The sequence below is a fragment of the Microtus oregoni genome, unplaced genomic scaffold (genome assembly GCF_018167655.1).
Source record: "Microtus oregoni isolate MIOR12 unplaced genomic scaffold, Mior012 000020F_ref0000438, whole genome shotgun sequence".
Lineage (NCBI taxonomy): Eukaryota > Metazoa > Chordata > Mammalia > Rodentia > Cricetidae > Microtus > Microtus oregoni.
Window position 1 is genome coordinate 27,815,249 of NW_024543079.1, and position 18,938 is coordinate 27,834,186.

An 18,938-nucleotide genomic window follows, 5' to 3' on the forward strand; every position below is an offset into this window, starting at 1 on the left:
CGAAGAAACCTTATTCTTCTGTAAGGTCTGTATCTTTTAAAACTCCTGGAAGCCAAAGTAACCAATATTTCTGGGCATAGGTGACAGGCAAGAGTTTTGGTATTGGGTTGTGTCCTTTGCAACACACACCAGTCTATCATGACCTGCAACATGAACACTTGAATGAACACGTGCAGCGTGAGAGGTGACCCTGGGTTTATGAACTCTATCTTGAGAGGTCTGAAATGAGCACCCCCTAGGGACCCCAACAAAGTTCACTTACCATTCCTTTCCCCACTCTGCCGTTGAGCTGGGTAAATGTGCCAAGGTTGTGCCAAGGGAGCTAAAGCACCTGCCTTTCCACTTCTGTACTACCAGCTCAGTACTGCCAACAGCAAGTCCCTTTCTGGAGGACACGGCTTTCTCAACTGCAAAGTGCAACTGCTCTAGTATCTTATGACTCAAATTTCAAATGCTTGCAGGGTAGCTTCTCAGATGAGAAATTAAGGTCTACAAAATACGGGGAAAATACTTTTAAGACCCACTTGTGGCAAGAATAGCACTGTTTGAATTCTTACCTTTTTTTCTATTTGGTACTCAGTGAATTTCATCTAGCATGTATGCCTGTTTTGATACAATATCTGCTTCCTATTTTGTGTGTTGGGTGTGTGCTTGTGTAAAAAAGACTATTCTAATTTTTATTTCATTCATCAGAAAATATTTGCTAAAGATGAAAATGATTCATCATCACCTTATTAAAGCATTTCTGCAATATGCAAGCCTTGTTTAGATTTTGCAGAGAAGCAAAAGAAATGTCTGAGGTCATGTGATTTAGTCTTCTCATAAAAGGAAGCAGGAAAGGGAAGTGTGTATCTGGTGAGAATTGTGTATCTGCAGGTAGATGACCTTGCAGCCAAACCCAACAAACCTGAATCCCATAAGGTGGCAGGAGAAAACCAACTTGCAAAAGCTGTCCTCTGAGCACTAACCACACCTGTGCCCCACTTACCTAACTTTTATATAAAAATGAAGCCAGGTAGAATGGTGTAAGACTCTAATCCCAGCACCAGAGGTATAAGCAGGAGGATCAAGAGTTTAAGGCTTCCTTAGCTACGCAGTGAGATGGTGGCTAGCCTGGGCTATATCAATATATCAAAATCACAATACTTCAAAAATAAATAACTCAGTGATTCACATAGTACCTAACTACTTATTAACCGGGCATCTAGCATGAACAGGAAGCAATTTCATGGAAGACCAATGGGCATCATAAGAACAATCAATTTATTTTTGAAAATATCTTTAAAACTTTCTAGATGAGAGCTAACATGTCACAATTACTACATGCCAGGCACTGTTCTAACTAGACAGACTCACTCATTTGATCCTCACAAGTCTTCCTAGGAGAACACCGTGCCACTATCCTGATTTTACAGAAGAGGAAACTGAGGTCAGGTCACTCACTCGAGACCCAGGTCTTAGCAATTGTGCTGTCTTATGGAAGGATCAAGTCTGTAGGTGGAGATTCTAACAACTGAACATTGAATCTCCCAGAATGATTCAAATTATTTAACAAGCCTCTACAACACCTGACACCACTGTGCTGAGTGAGGATTTCCTAAAGCAAATTTATGGTTTTGATAAGAGTATGGAAGACTGGGTGTGGCAAAGGGAGGGCTTTCTTGAGACTTACAGAGGTTCTATGAAACAGTCACAGGTAAGGTAGCCACTAAATTTTGCTTAACTCAAATGTGCCAACCATACTTACCTCTGAGAATCCTCTCACCCTCATGCCAATCCACACCTTTCTTTATAGTGCTTACTACTAGCCTATGTTAAGGCAGGCAGAGCATTTAATGAGCCTGGGCTTTCTAGGCTAGAAATGACAAACATCATGCTATTCTCTGCTATGTTGTGCACTAACATTTCTAAAGTTTGTTTCAGTGTTATGTAACTTATCGGTGTCAACTACATAATGATAGAAGGGAATTCAGTGGGAAGGCCTGACTTCAGAAGCCAGACTAATCTTAACTGCCATTCTGCAAGGGCATTTGGTGTAGAATGACAGCTAGATACCTTCCTGGACTTGAGATGTACACTATCCTATAATGTGATGCTCCTTCAGTTTGGCTACAAATTCTGCTTTGACCTCAAAATCCTACTATCTTGATCTCTAGGGTGAGTCCCCTCACCTCAGCATACGTCTCCTCCTAGTCCCAACAACTGTGTTGTAACCATGCACATCCAACTACTGTTTTCCTCGATACTCAGATTTCTGAGGCAACAGTCCATCTTTAATTCCAGCTGAGTGGCTGATCTTAGAACTCACAGCTAAATGTGCCTGATACTGCTGTGTTCATTTGAGTTCCAGTGTTTGTATTCATTCTATCTCTGTGCTACTAGAACTACGGGTGTGATAGCAATGTCGGTGTAGGAGGTGAACATTTAGCTGAAGATGTCAGACTAACTTTACAAACAGGAAACTATGCAGAAAGGACAAAGTAACACAACTTCAAATCAGGGTAGGAAAATCGAAAAGAAATTGGGTTGGATTGAAAAAACAATTGAGCTGAGAGTACATGGGACCTAGAAAGTGGCAGGCAGAAAAATATGCAGGGACCAAGATTCTGAAACAGGATGGCCAGGTGTATGCCAAGGACACAATCCTCTCCCTAGTTCTTAACTCATAACTGGCTAGGGTGCACAGAGTCTTTGCCACCAAGACCTAAACCAAAGAAAAACCAGGAGAAAAATGAACTTACCACAACAATTTTATTTTGGCCTGTGGTTTTAGAGGCTTTAGTTCCATGGATGCATGGCCCTGCTGCTTTAGGCAGCCTCACATGGAAAAGGCAATCAGAAACCTATGTTGAAAGGGGCCGCTTGTTTGTCCTGACTGCCCAGTCCGAAAATAATCACACAGAAACTGTATTCATTAAATCACTGCTTGGCCTATTAGCTCTAGCTTATTGGCTAACTTTTACATCTTAATTTAACCCATTTCTATTAATCTGTATATCACCACTAGGTGGTGGCCTACCAGTGAAGTTTCAGCACATCTACCTCCGGCCACGGATCCATGGCATCTAGAGGCCTTTCTTCTAGCATTCTGTTTAGTTTTCCCCATTTAGCTCTGTTCCCCTATTAACCAATGAAAGAAACACATAGACAGAACCTCCTACACCAACCTTATGCTGACAGAAATCAAAAAAGATTCCAATGTGCTTTTCAAAGCCACACCCCTAATGACTTATGTTCTTTCCATAGGGTCCCACATTCTAAATGTCCCATCACCAACTAAGAGAACCATAAATAGGACTAAGCCTTCAACATATTTACCTGTAGAGGTCATTCAAGATCCAAACTGTAGCAGGTGGGTAGGAAGATATAAAGAGTCTGGAGGCTCATGTTCTTGTCCTCCACAAGGTGGCAGACGTGACTTATTGTGAACTTGACTGGATTTAGAATCACCTAGGAGACATAATTCTAGGCATGTGTATGTTGGGTAAGACAAGATCCACTGGTTAGTTAGGGTTTCTCTTGTTGAGAAGAGACACCATAACCACAACAATTCTTATTTTAAGAAAACAAACATTTAATTAGGGTGATGGCCAATTATCATCATGGTGGGGAGCATGGTAGTATGCACAGCGATATACTTCCTCCAACAAAGTCACACCTCCTTATAGTACCATTTCCTTTGGGGGCCATTTTCTTTCAAACTACCACACCCACCCTTAACATAGACTGGGTTCCCACACTGCATTAAAAAAACAAAAACAAAACCAGGGCAAGAGAACATGGTGTGCAACAACATTCATCCTTGCTTCTAAACTGTACATGCCTTTCCCAACAAAAAAAGGGAAGCCCTTCCGGAATTTACTTCTGTCAAGTATTTTGTTATTAGCAATGAGAAAAGTAACGAATGCTATGAGGTAATTAACACACTCCACCCCACCCCTATTCAAATCCAACTCAGGAAACATCACTCACACCTGGTAGGCAAATGCTTTACCACCAAACTATACCCTTAGCATTAAAACTGCTTTGTTCTGCCTCATCACACACAGCAATGAGGTCAGATACTACTGTCTCTGCTATTTATGTGAACTTGCAAAACTCACAATCTCCACACCTGTTTCCTCATCTGAAAAGTGGGATAATGGTACTAGTATTTCATAGGAGCTACAGATAATTATGATGCTTATCAACAGACTAACTATCTGCCAAGAGAATAATACTCAGAGCTTTTTTGCTGTTTGTTATTTGAGATGGGGCCTCTCTGTGTAGTTCTGGCACTCACTCTGTAGACCAGCGTGGCCTTGAATTCAGAGATCTGCCTGCCTCTGCCTCCCAAGTGCGGGGATCAAAGGTGTGTGACACCACCGCCCATCAATACTTACAGCTTTAAAAAAAAAAAAAAAAAAACCATGGCACTGTGGAGGATAAAGGAAGTTACTTTGGACCATGTGTTTAGCTGACTTTTCAAGAAGCCAGCAGACAATCTGACCTGACTACAGATGCCTCTAGTTGGTCCTACACAGAACTGCCACTGCCACCCGAGGCCCAAACATCTTCAGTGCTTGAGTGATTTGCAGCTATGACCTAGTCATCTGGGTAAGGAACTAGGAACTTCTGTAGAGTCCAGAGCACTGTCCAAATGTCTATTTCTTTAGGACTAGAGAAAATGTGTTCTGCAGAAAATACAGGCCATCCATACTGAGTGCAAGAGACTGAAACTCTCCTTTACAGCTCAGAAAATTGTTCAAAAAATGCATTTTGTATCTGGAGATATAGGTCATTTTTTAAGAATGCTTGTCTAGCATGCAGTCCTGGGTCCAATCATATCATTTGGGAAGTTGAGGCAGGAGTATTAGAGGTTCAAGGTCATTCTCAATTACATAGCAAGTTACATGTTTGAGGCCAAACTGGGGTACATGGGACACCACCAGGATCTAAAAAGGAAAAGGAGAAAAGGGAAAAGTGGAAGAACCTAAGGTAAGAACAAAGTATTTCTGTACTTCTTTCCCAGTTTATCATCAGATAAAAATCAAACTTAACTTTAAAGGGAAAAGGACTACCCAAGTTAGAGGAAGATCAGCATGATGGAGGAAAATGTGAACCAAGTCAGTGATACAGATCTGTGAAAATACCAGACTGCAACCCATTAAACAGGGCATCACCAACAAAAATGTCAAGTAAACAAAGGTCCAAGAAACTGTAAGCATAGGAAGGAATCCCTGGTCAATTTGTCTTGGGTTCCAGGTCCTGGGGTCAGACTGGATGTTCTTCTCATTTCAGTCTGTCCAATGGCTCATAACCACTTCCTTACCTCAGTGATAGGTTTGCTTAGGCCATGATTCTCAACAAAAGGGAAGTATATGGAAATGCTTGAAAAAGTCAGTGTTGTAGAAAGCCATCCTGGGAGCTCAACATGCATTACTATCTTTATCAGAATTGCTGAGGCTACTCGAAAGTGACCTTCATCTGAGATTCTAGTCATTCCTTCCTATACCTTTCTCCCAGTTGTATTTCTATACCAGGGTTATTCTCCTGGCTAGGCTTATGCTATACAGTTTATATAGTGTGGAAGTTGTCTTCTATGCTGAGACTTTGTAGTAGTGTGGCAGCTTTCAGTCACCCACAAACCTTTGAGTAAGCCCAATGAACTCATTGGCTCATCAAGCTTGACTTTGGGGCTGAATCATTTCTTTAGTCCATTGCTGGTGCCTTCTCCAGGATAAGATGACTTTCACATCTCTACAGTAAAAGTTCACTTGACACTCAGAAACTTGCAAGGTGGGCTGGGAGCCTCTCCTAAGACTGAACCAAACATGTAGTCTTATGTATGAAGATCCTAAGGCTAGACAAAATTGCTAGAAACAGGGTCAGGGCTAACCCCAGACCACCTGATTCCCAGGCCCCTTTCTTGTATTTCTAGGCTTTAGCTAAAAAGGCAGCCAAGTTCTCACATGGAATTTCTCTCTTCTCATTCTCCCATTCATAGGTAAATCTTGTAACTGTTCTTGATTCTATGATTCTGACATGCTGAAAACAATCCCCATACTTACAGACTAGAAACAGGCTGGGTTAAGCATGCTACTTTGGAAGAGTATTTAAGAGGCTGGTGAAATGACTCATCCCCAGTACCTGTGTAGGAAAGGTTACACTCACCTGTAATTGCAGCTCCAGGGAATCCAATGTTCTCTTCTGGATTCCATAAGCACCTGCACTCTTGTGCATATGTTTACACAATATACATATAACTACAAAAATAAATCTTAATGGGAGGGTGGAGCAGGCTCACAGAGCATGATCAAATCTGGGTTTTAAAAAGCACATACAGTTGTTTTGTCTTATCCTATTTTATTTCGTTAAAAAGAAAACCCATACTATTTCCATACACTCTGTTCCTTTAACAGCCTCCTAAGTGTGGGGTACCATCGCGCCATCTTATTAGAAGCTGTCAGCAACTCAACAGACAATCAAAAGGGAACCAATTAAAGAGTCCATGAATGTACCCATAGTTCACTGAATTTTCAAAGTCAGTTTTCACAAATTCTCCCATTTCACTTTGGAAACTGCCCCAATCACACTTCCAGAAAACTGTCTTTAATACTCCTAGGAAACGAAATTTGAGTCTCACTAAATGAACCCTGGGAGGCTTACTTGTTTTCTGAGATATCATGAAATCAAATCTACAGGCAAAATTATCTTGGGCCTTGTGATCTCTGAGAATAAATGCAATAGGGTACTTCATATGACTTTTACCTAATTTTAATAACAGGATGTTTACCCTAGGTACCTAACTTTTCCCAAATTGAGTACATTAGTTACTACTTTGTAAAAATTACTATAAGGCACAGTGCTTAAATGACAAACATTTATGATCTCAGTTTCTGTGGCTTTGCTGGATAATTTTAACTCAAGGTCTCATGAGGTTGTGTAATCAATGTTAGCAAGGGTTGCAGTCATTTAAGACGTCCCTAGTACCAGAGGACCTGCTTCCAGGCAGGTTCCCTAACGTATCAGTAGGCAGGCACCTTCTGCTTTTGACCCCTATATCCTCTCCATGGAAATGCCTGGGAAGCCTCAAAAATTCAACAGCTGGCTTGCCTCAAAGTGAGTGATTGAGGAGAGACAGGAAAGAGCAATGCCTTTCAATACCCCTGAATGTCTTTATTCGTTCAATGTCTCAGATTCAGGGTACTCAGGGAAGAAACTGAAGCTCCATGTATTCATGCTCCATGCTATATGTGTAGCAATGTAAAACCACAGGCTAGCAAGAGCATTAGCTTTTCATTTGCTATAACGCACCAGGGCCCAATGCACTATTATCTTCTCCTTCCTTTTGTTTCTCTCCCACACCAAATATCTACCCCACCCCCAGATGTGTACTCCTATTTCTTTCTTTCCTAGACAGAGGCCAATCTAAGGCAAAATAATATTTACTATTCTATCCCCACCTAAGAACTACATAATCAGAATAAAAATTGTAACATGTCTGCAATATGTATATACAATGTATATACAATGTGTATATATACATATATAATACACATATACAATAATAGCCTTTATTATTGGTGTTTCCACCTAGTGGATGAAAATATTTTGAAAGGGGATCAAAAACATAAAAATGTTTACTTCAAAGCTAGAAAGATGGCTCAGTAGGTAAAGTGTTTGCACCAAGCCTGATAACCTTAGTTGGATCCCAGAAACCCATATGCTAAAAAGAAAAAACTATCTCCTGCAAATTGTCTTCTGACTACAACAGGTGTGGCCCCCTTCAACACAAAAGAATAAATAAATAAGTGTAAATAATAAATTTTTTTAAATGTTATTTTAGGCTGGAAAGCTGGCTTAGTGGTTAAGGGTACTTATTACTCTTATAGAGGGCCTAGGTTCTGTTCCTAGCACTCATGCGGCTGCTCACAACCACTTTTAACTCCAGTTCCACATACACGTGTGCACGCACAAACACACACACAGGGCTCCTATCATCCGCTTCCTCTACGTAGGCCCCATCTCCTAAGGTTCCACAAACTCCCTAAACGGAAGCAGTAGTTAGAGACCAAAAGCTCCAACACAAAGCCCTGTGGGCACATTTCACTGCTTCCAAATTTTCTGACCCTGAGAGGATGAGACAGTGGACTTGGATTAGGATAGCAACGGATCTAAAATTAACAAGGGAAGCCTGACTGTAAACAGATTTTTTAATCACTACACCAGGATGTTTACATGAGATTTTGCCTCTGCAATTCTTTAAAATATTCCTTCTCTTAAGATAAAGTAGTGTAGAAATCATGGTGATCCTACCTAGACCACAGAAGTAAAAAAAAAAAAAAAAAAAGAAGCAGAATTCAGTTGCTCTTATAATAAGAGAGGAGGAGCTGGGGAGGTGGCTCAATGTTTAGAGCACTGGCTGCTCTTGCAGAGGATCCAGGTTTGGCTCCCAGCACTTACACGTGGTGGCTCACAATCACCCTGAACATTGTTCCAGGAGATCCAACGCCCTCTTCTGGTCTCTGAAGATACCAAGCATACACATGGTACAAACATGTAGGCAAAATACACATACACATAAAACTTTAAAACCTTAAAAACAACATCAAAACTAACAGCAACAAAAATAACACACTCAGGGAAAGGAGGTGGATCTCGTAAAGAGATGTTCTTTCAAAATCCATAATCATATAGTAGTTTTGTAGAATGTTCTGAATCCTCTGGCCATCTAGACAAGACAAACGTGTGACAAACACCTACATGTGGTACAGCATGCCTGTAATCTGAACACTAAAGGCAGTTTGAGTCCAGCCTAGTCTACATAGTGAGTAACAGCCCAGATAAGGTTACACAGTAAGACCAGTCTCCAAAATCAAATAAACAAAAAGAAGTGTAAGAAATAATTTTGGCCTCAGTGTCTACGGCAGTCACTATGAAAAGTGCTTCCACTGAACAGCACAGAAATCTAGCATTCCCCTCCTCTCACCTCCAGAGCTGTGATCCGCCCACAGAGATAACAAAAGACAAGAAGGCAGAAAGGTACAGAATGCTAGTGTGAGTAATGTTTTCCTATCAAATGCACATATTTCTAGTTTTACCTCAAGCCACTCCCTCCCCTCCGCCACAGGAAAACATTTCCTTTGCTTTCAGGCTGAATCTGCAAAGATGCCTAAAACACTAGGTAACAACATCCTCATATAAATAGAAACAATGAGAACCTGGAATAGTTACTAAGTACTGATCAGTATTAGGTTGCTAGGAAATAGCTTAATACATTGCTTCTTGCTTCAAATTGCAATAATTTAGATGTGAACGTTATTCATTTCTGATGAAAATTCTAAAATTCATTATAATTGAATAAATTATTTATTCTTTTTTTCCCTGTGACATGACATCATTTAGTTTTGCTAGTTCTCCAAATGACACAGTTGCAGAGCCTCTTTCAGCTGGCCTTGCCTGAAAACAATAAAAATGAAAGATATTAGATATAGATAAGCCCAGAGTAATTCCAATCATGTTATGCATAATAAAACATATCCTAAGTCAATCAACAATGGGAAACAAAGAGAAACATAAACCCTCTAGGAAAAGACAGACCTTAATAATGTTACCTGAGAGTCATGGTATTTCCATCCTATCATGTGGTAGATTTGGTAAGTGGCAGGTATGGAGCCATCCTCATTTCTGTACATTTCTAAAAAGACACATATGGTTAAATTCTGGAAACAATCAGGTCAGAAAAAGTATCTGCTCAATAAAATAAAATCACGTATTTTAAAGAGAAATGGGCACTAAGATGACTGCAGGGCTGAGAAAGAATGCCTTACAGAAGAAGTCTAACACAGAGAAGCTGACACTTTGGAAACAGATACAGAGCTAGGATCTGTGTTTAGAGAGAATAAAACCCACGAAGTCTGACAATATCTTACAAGAAGGAAACAGCACTGTGGAGCCAACAGCACACAGTACAAACCCCTCCGTAAGCGCAGGTAGAAAGGGTGGGCAGCTCACCTCTGTAAACCGCTGCAGCTGCCAGCATTGTGTCTCGGTGCAGCAGGGCTTTTCTGTTCCAAGAACAGTTGCTCTCACCCATACCTAAAAATAGACTACAGTTTGAGAAAATACTGCAAATACCCTTGCAGCTGAGGATAAAGACATGATCCATCTTATCCAACAGTGTACCTATCATCAGTCTCATCTATCTTCAGATGATAGCTAGCCTGCTTTCTGACTGCAGCAAACCTGCTTGAAGCTTCTTCATTATTAAGTCAGGTATGAAACTCTCAGAAGGGAAGCCCCAGGATGCTTCTTCCCACAACAGCCACTGTCTATTGTAAGACAGCTTTAGACTCCAGATGGGTCACAAACATTGACAAGTGCCTTTCAAAGAAAACCACATCTTACACCCCTTCTTGTGATGCTGTGACAATGTCCTCCTCCTTCTAAGCAGCATATATAATTACAAGCTCAAAACTTGGAAAAGGACTCATTAGACAAGACCAACGCCATGTCTTCAAATTTTGTGATATTTTACTAACAATAGATTTAAAAATTATGTGTATTTCCTACAGAGGCACTATCTTAGCATTTTAAAATTAATCTTCAGACCTCTTCCCTTATTTTAAAATTTCAAACTGTTTCCCTAAGTTGATGTAACAAGCCATTTTTACTGACAATTATTATTGTATAGCTAGAGAGATAGGTGGTACAGTGGTTGCCTAACATGTGTTCAAGAGGCTGGGGATATGAGTTAATGGGTAACGTGCTTGCTGTATAACTATGATGTCCAGGATCTAACATAAAAAGCCAGGTGTGCCAGGCAGTGGTGGCACATGCCTTTAACCCAGCTTGAGGCAGAGACAGACGCAGAGGGCACGGGCAAGGGCAGAGGCAGATCTCTGTGAGTTTTAGTCCAGCCAGTTCTACAGAGTGAGTTCCAGGGCAGCCAGGACTGCAAAGAGAAATCCTGTCTTGAAAAAAAAGGGAAGAAAAGAAAAAAGGAAAAAGCTAGGTGTGGTGTCGCCTGCCTGTGATCATAGGGCTGGAAAGGGAGACAAGGGAATCCTTGAGGCAGTTCGTTCTAAAAATTAGTGAGCTCCAGGTTCAGTGAGAGAAAGTGAGAGAGCAACAGATGATACTGACAAAGACCTCTGACAACCACATGTGCACACATCTGGAGGCTGCACACACACTCATATGCACACATAAGAACATCACACACATACACACACACACACACACACACACACACAGTCCTGGGTTCATTTCCCAGTACCACAAAAAATAAAGATAAATTAATATAATATCAAATTAATGGTATATATCTTTCTTTACATATACATTCATTCGTTTGTTTGTTTATTTATCTATTGGTTTTTCGATGCACAGTTTCTCTGTGTAACAGCCCTAGATGTCATGGAACTCACAGAAATCCACCTGCATCTGCCTGCCTCTGCCTCCTGAGTGCAGGGATTAAAGGCACTCGCTACCACCACCTGGTTCTTTATGTACACATACAAATGTAAAGTTATTTGGAAAGGTCATGTTTAAGATCATTCTACAAAATAACTAAAGGAACTTTAAAATGTCATAATTATTAACACTAAAATTTATTACATGTCGGGCAGTGGCAGCACATGCCTTTAATCCCAGCACTCCAGAGACAGAGTCAAGCAGATCTCTGAGGCCAGCCTGATCTACATGGGACAGTCAGGGCTTCACAAAGAAACTCTATCTCCAAAAAAAAAAAAAAATCAAAAACCAAAAACAAAAACTTGAGCAGTGTCTACTATTTACTTTTACTAATCAAGAAATGATTTATTTTCTTCAAGAGTTAAAAATAAGTGATTTAAAATTTTTATTTAAATAAAATTTTAGTAATAAAATTAAATGCACACACTGCTTTTGCTAAGGGCCTGAGTTTGGCTTCCAAAACACATCAGGCAGCACACAACAACCTAGAACCCCAGCTCCACAGATCTGACAGCTTCTTCTGGCTTCTGAGGCCACTGCTTCAGTAAGTAATGAAACTGACTGTACTAATATAACGCCCTGTGTTTATGAGTTTAATGGCCCAATTCATAAAGATTATTAATAGCTACAAACTAGAAAGTTAATGAAAATTGTGGCTGGGTGTAAACTGTAAATACATGTTTACCATCCCAGCACTTATGGTACAGAGGAGGAGGACCGTGATTAGAGGAGAGAGGTCATCCTCAGCTGTGAGACCCCTTTTCAAGTACACAAACAAACAACCTCCAATCAAAACAAAAAACACTGGGGGCTGGAGAGGTGGCTCAGTGGTTAAAAGCATGCACTGCTCTTCCAGAGGACCTGAGTTCAATTCCCATTAGAGGCTCATAATGTCCAGTAACTCCAGTTTTGGAGGATCCACTGTCCTTTTCTGGTCTCTATGGGCATCTACACGTGTGGTATATGTTCTGAGACACGAGAGAGAGAGAGAAAGAGAGAGAGAGAGAAGGGGGGAGGGACAGAGGAAGGGAGGGACGGAGGGACAGAGGGAGAGAGAGGGAGAGAAAGAGAGAGAGAAAGTGAGAAAGAGAGAGAGAGAGAGAGAGAGAGAGAGAAACAGAAAGAGAGAGGAGGGACACAGTCACCTTAGTTTCTGTTCAGCTTTCCATGGCCCTGGCTTCCTTACACATCACATGCAGTAATTACACATACAGCACAGAATGGACTACGAAACGTTCTAAAATGCTTTCCAATCACTGCTTGCATATTCTAAATAAGATCATTAGGCACATGCCACCTCTGTGGGTCTGACCCAGCTCAGTTATAGAAGATTCAAGAGCACACTCCAAAGCATCAGCAGCAACTCCACCGCCTCAGGAGTCCACTCTTCCTCGGGGACGCGCACTGTCTCACTGAACACCCCCCTCTCTTTCCTTGTGAAGTACTGAAGAGAACCTGAACCCTGGGAGCACAACTTTATGTAACCTAGGACAAGAATGGTTCTATCTTTAGTAAAACCAGTTTTTCATCTTTAAAATGGAGTATCTTATAGTACACTGTGGGGAAGCTTGACTGTCAACCAACTAGAAAGTCATCCACGACAGCAGACTCGACCTGAGCTTGTGATAAGACCAGACAGCAGGGAACTGTTTAAGACTCTCAGTGTTTTCACATTTGATCTTGGCCAAAAGGCTGAGGTTTCTCACAGTGTTTTTAAGGTTAAGTTCAACTGCTTATTAAAAACAAACTTTAATATGTTATTACTAGAGCAATGATGAATATTGCCTTAAAAAAACTGAACTTACCTTAAAACCACTGTGAAAGCCTTGAAAATTTCTCATGTATTCATCAGCTGGTAATGCAACTTGTTTGTAAAATTATGTCAACATTCTGGACTTTTTCTGTGAATTAATAATAATGGCAGCTAAAATGAGACAGGCCTCAACTATTCGGAAAACAACCACAACAGATGTAGAATACAAAAGCCAACTGGGGAGATAACCACCTTCCAGGCAGCACAGCAGCACCCCTGCAAGCACCCAAGCTCATGCAAGTCTCATAGCCCTTGGCCTTTTCCTACAGAGTAAATAGCTGTGATTTCAGGCTATGAATGAATGAAGTTGTCTGCCTCCACTAACTACAACTTTGGCAAGTTCCTTACCTGTCTGTGTCTTGGTTCCTCATGTATCAGGGCAGACTGGTCATGCTAGTTCCAGTCTTAACCTTCCTATAAGCCATGCCTTATAAGCATGCAGTGTGCTTCTATTATTCCCAAATCTGACTCATCTCTGCGGGCAATTCTCAAGATAAACCTGCTTCTTCTATACACTTAAGCAATATTATTACCGTAGTTGCCCCAACACAAGCTTAGGATACACATGGCCTTTTATATCTCCCCACCCATGCTTTATACACACCGTTCTCTGTGTCATCCCTCCAAATTTTCCCTACACTTCATCCTCCTGGACAGCTAACTTTAGCTTAGGTCCAGCCTTTTCTACAAAAGACTCCCTGACATCATAAGCAGATTTAAGGCCAAATCCCTTCTGCTTCTCTCACTTTACAGATTTGTCTGTCTATCTTGGAAGTCCTTTTACCTAAAATATTAACAACTTGAGGTCAGAAACGATGTGTCTCTCCCACTGGCTAAGGAGTTGGCACACGGCAACTGCTCGATAAATAGTAAGTGAAAAATATAAAATCCAGCAGTTAACATTTTGTCTAGTTTCTCAAATAGCATGTTTACACATATAACTCTTCTTAATCTAGGGTTAGGGTTAGGGTTAGGGTTCACTGACAGATAAAAAACATCAGAGACAAGTGACTTTCGTAAAAGGCCTCACAGTAGAGATAAAGTATCAATGGAAAGGGTAAGTGTGAGGAACACAGCCTCAAAATGCAAGATGACTTAAGATCCCCATGGAACAGGCATCACCAACTGGAAAGGGGCTGAGGGACCAGAAAGGTTTTAAAACTTGGTCTAGAAGGTGATTAAAAATGCAAACAGCCTGAAGACCATGTATGGTGATTTGAAGAGAATAGCCCTTGAATGAGAATGATCCCCATAGCTGTATCTGAATGTTTGGTACCCAGTAAGTGGAACTGTTAAGGAAGGATTAGGAGGTATGGCCTTGTTGGAGTAGGTGTGGGCTTTGTTGGAGGAGGTGTGTCTCTCCCTGCCTGCTTGCCAGTGGATCAGGAGGTAAACTCTCAGCTTCATGCCTGCCTGCATACCACCAAATTCCCTGACATGATGATAATGAACTAAGCCTCTGAAATCATAACTCGAGTGGCAGCATGTACCAGACCTGGCAAGCCCAAGCCAAATCAAGTCCTGGCAAAGGAGGGTGGTGCTGGATACAATGCTCCACCTCTATCTGAAGAGCTATTAGCCATTGTGAGCTGCTGGGAGAGGAAGGCTCGGTTTTTTTTCTAAGAATGTAGCCACTGATAAGCTAACCACAATCCAGCAGAAGGCCACAGATCCAAGTAGCACAAACTGGCCTTTGGGGCGGGGGGGGGGGGGGGGGGGGTAAGCAAGGAGAACAGGGACACAAAACTGGGAGGCAAGGGAAGGTGGGTGGATCTTAAAAGGAGTTTGGGGAGAGTGAATATGATCAAAATATATTGTATGAAAACCTCAAATAATAAAAATATGTACAACAAGTAGCTATAGCATTGAGGTTATAGCACTTAACAGGACAAAAAGACTAATTTCACTGTTTTATTTATTTATTTATTATGTATACAATATTCTGTCTGTATGCCTGAAGGCCAGAAGAGGGCACCAGACGTCTTTACAGATGGTTGTGAGCCACCATGTGGTTGCTGGGAATTGAACTCAGAACCTTTGGAAGAGCAGGCAATGCTCTTAACCACTGAGCCATCTCTCCAGCCCAGTTTCACTGTTTTAAAGATATATCTGTATTTAGTATATAGTATGTAGATTCAAGCAACTAATTCTAGGTTTAGTATGACTACAGATAAAGTACTTATGCCTTGATGTGTTTACCTATAAATCAATGTATTAGAAAAATCTAAGCCAGATACAATGGTACATACTTATAACTCCAGCACTTAGGAGGTAGAGGCAGGCAGACAAGGAGTCTGGAGTCAGTCTGTGATCCAAAGCAAGATCAAGGTTAGCCTGAGGTACATAACCAGACCATCTCAAAAACATCAGAAGCTGAAGATATAGCACTTTCTTTATATGTGCAAGGCTAACGATTTTTGATCCTTAGAAACACACAGCTGTATGGGGCAGGGTAGCACCCACACGTGGGAAGAAAAAGCCTCAGAGAACTGCAGAGTAATTACTGTATTTTTAAAGTAGGCAGTAACCTTTCCCAACTGATAGGTCTAATTTCTTGTCTCTCTCTATTTTTTCTTGAAATGAATCATGAGCACTGCATTTAATGTAGACCAGTACAAAATAAACACTCCATTTGATGAATTATCATTGAAGCCTAAATGAGAAATAAGTTCATTACCATGTCTCAAGCTTTTAGATAAATGAGCTCCATGACTCTATCAGTGTGTTTAATACTTGGGGAAGTGTTCAAAATTGGTTGCTGTCATTTAATATCTTTATCATCTTGAGTATACATCTAGAGCCTACCAACCCTATAGTTCATAATGAAAAGGGACCATAATGGTAAGTTTTGGGCTATGTGTATTTCCCTGTGTGAACATGACAGTGTAACTACACACTCAGAAGTGTGCTAAACATGTGAAATGGGCCTTGTGACAAACAGGAAAGTGATGGAAGCAAACATGCAGAACCTTATCACTAATAAACAACTACAACAAGCAACAGGGTTCACTTAGAAGCCAGGGCAGGAAACAAGAGTTTGGCACCTAATTCTGCCACTTAGATTCAAGTGTTCTTTTTAGCCCTAATATTTATCACTTAACACAGGGGCAACACAGTTACCAAGAGGACTACTGAAATAAGCAAGTGCAACCATAAATCTATAAATAAAAGAACAGGCAAGCAATTTTATAAATTTCATTATTTCAAAACATTACAACTTTCAGAACCACATAAAGGCTTTTTTAGGTAAGCATAATTCTATCTCACAGACCCCCAACTTTAACTCCACCAGCAATCAAAACTATGCTACTAATGAAATGTGATGTGTGTGTGTGTGTGTGTGTGTGTGAGAGAGAGAGAGAGAGAGAGAGAGAGAGAGAGAGAGAGACAGAAACAGAGAGAGACAGAAACAGAGAGAGACAGAAAAAGAAAGTATGTGTGTGTGAGCGAGAGGGAGAGAGCATGATCAAGTAGTTCACAAAGGAGAACAGTTGGAAGTCTCCCAATAGAAGGTATCTATTTACTGTTTATAAGTCACATTCTTCTTAAGTTGGGAGGTAGGGTCTGTGTCACTGTTGTTCCTCAGTGTCTTCCCAGATATTACTTCCTCCGCCTGTGTAAACCCTCACCCTGTAGGGGCTTGTCCACTGAGCCATAACCTTCTCCTGCTCCTGTCTGCTGGCAGATTAGTCCCCTCCTTTGCAAGCTTTGGCACCTGGCTCAGTTTTCCTGTGTGCCTCTGCTCAAGCCACCATTCTGAGAGGAAGGGTTTTCAGAGCTAGTGTCTATCAAATTTCATTCTCTCACCTCATATCCAATGAGCTCCGTCTCTCTGCCTCATCTGTGAGCTATGCCCCAGAAGGAGTTCTCACTTGTAACTGCTTTACCTTCCATCATTCACCTGGCATCTCATTTTCTGACTTTCAGCAGGATTACATACCTCAGCCATAACAATTTTCTGATTACTCTGAGATGCTTAGCTACAGCCACTTTCACCCAACTTCCCAACTTACTTTTGCCTTCTACTTCCTATTCTTCCAGGCCACTATTTCAATTATATTTATGGGTTACCTTTCACTTTTGGATTTCTGCCATTTAAATAGCAAAACCCCACCCCTAACTGACCCAACTACCTTTCTGTATGTAGTCAACCACACTGAAAGTCTGATTGACTTTAAATGGACCCTTCCAACTCTAACTTTTCCCTAGTCAGTTCACCTTTCTCTTCAATGACTATTTCCCAGTGTTTCAACATAATTCTCAAGCTTTGCACCTCTATATTGTATTACTTCCTTTGTAACAAGGAAGACAGCTTCATTAGCTGGGAACTTACTGCTATCGAAAACAAACATCTATGTCTACTAGGACTATTCTCTTGCATGCACACACACACACACACACACACACACACACACACACACACACACGCCTCCCCATCCCTTAATCAGTTCTGCTGCAGTGATACGGGAAACTCAAGTTCCTACAGCGGGTAAGAGGCTCATCAGCAAAGACACACAGATAGTCCAAATTTGTAAGACTGCATCTACTCTTCACAAAGGCCACATTTGATCTACCTAAAACTGTCAATTTCCCTCTTAAATATCTGAAATACACTTACCCAAATCCAAAACACCACTATCTCTTAGCAAACTTTATTGCAAGAAGCTTCTTTTGCTACTTTACTCTTAAATATACAAATCTTGGACTGGAGAGATGTTTAGTGGTTTGGAATACTTGTGTTAGCAGAGGACCAGAGCTTGATCCCAGGAACCGCATTCATAAGCTTAAATTCAGGGGATCCAACACCCTCTTCTAGCCTCCTCTGGACCAGGCACACATATGGCATACATACATACATGCAGGCAAAATACACATACCTATAAAATAAATTTTTAAAAAATTTAAAATATTAATGACATTTTAACTTCCAATTAAAATGCTTGACAAGAACAATCTTTGTTTTTTTAATTAATTATTTAATGAAGATCTGCAGTGATGTGGGATACTCAAATTACTACAGGAGTAAAAGGATGATCAGCAAAGTCACACAGGTAACCCAAATTTATACGACTGCATTCACCAAATACTTATTTCACAAAGGCCACTGCATCAGGTTGGGGATTAAAAAGTGAAAAAGAAAAACCAAACCCTTGAGGACTTTTGTCAGATGAAGTAGACTAAGGAATTTAGCCTCAACATGGGCATGACCACAAGTAGAGACAAATCAAGAGCTCTCTATTGACACTTGGACCACTTTGCAGGTGTGGTATACATCAGGATGCTACAAATGAACCGTGAAAAAAGCAATTATAGAGACTTTTGAAGGTCTAAGTGACAAGCCTGGTACAGTTACATTTATGCAACTTTCAAAGTCAAGCTAAAGCTCTGGATCTGAACTAATGGTAAGGGCCTTCCCTAATTCTGAGGAGACAGTAAACATGTACGTAGAAAAAAATGCATTACAACATATTAATTTGGGTAGCCCAAGCCTGTAAACCAAGCTGAAACAGCACAGCCCTGTGTTCGAGGCCAGCCTGGGGCCGAACCATGAGACACAGTCTCACAAAACCAAACCCACCCCAAATTTCAAGAATTTGGGAAGTCAAATTGTCCATTTATTTTGGGTACTGGAGATCAAACCCAGGGAAGGGAAAACAATATTAAGAGG

General features: G+C 40.9%; 1 protein-coding gene across 4 annotated transcripts in view; it reads right to left on the reverse strand.

The window, feature by feature from the left end:
- Positions 1-8,497: 8,497 nt before the first annotated feature.
- The window catches only part of Ndufaf5 (NADH:ubiquinone oxidoreductase complex assembly factor 5), a 33,004-nt gene continuing 22,563 nt past the window's right edge, over positions 8,498-18,938 (reverse strand). For 3 of the 4 annotated variants that reach the window (XM_041670895.1, XM_041670894.1, XM_041670896.1), the window contains 3 exons: positions 9,997-10,080; positions 9,597-9,679; positions 8,498-9,441 (listed from right to left, as the gene is read on the reverse strand). In XM_041670895.1, the coding sequence (XP_041526829.1) occupies positions 9,352-9,441; positions 9,597-9,679; positions 9,997-10,080 (257 nt within the window). In that variant the 3' untranslated portion in view covers positions 8,498-9,351. Of the gene's footprint in view, positions 9,442-9,596; positions 9,680-9,996; positions 10,081-13,262; positions 13,359-18,938 lie in introns of those variants that run through there. The other variant, XR_005976055.1, reaches the window with a different exon arrangement.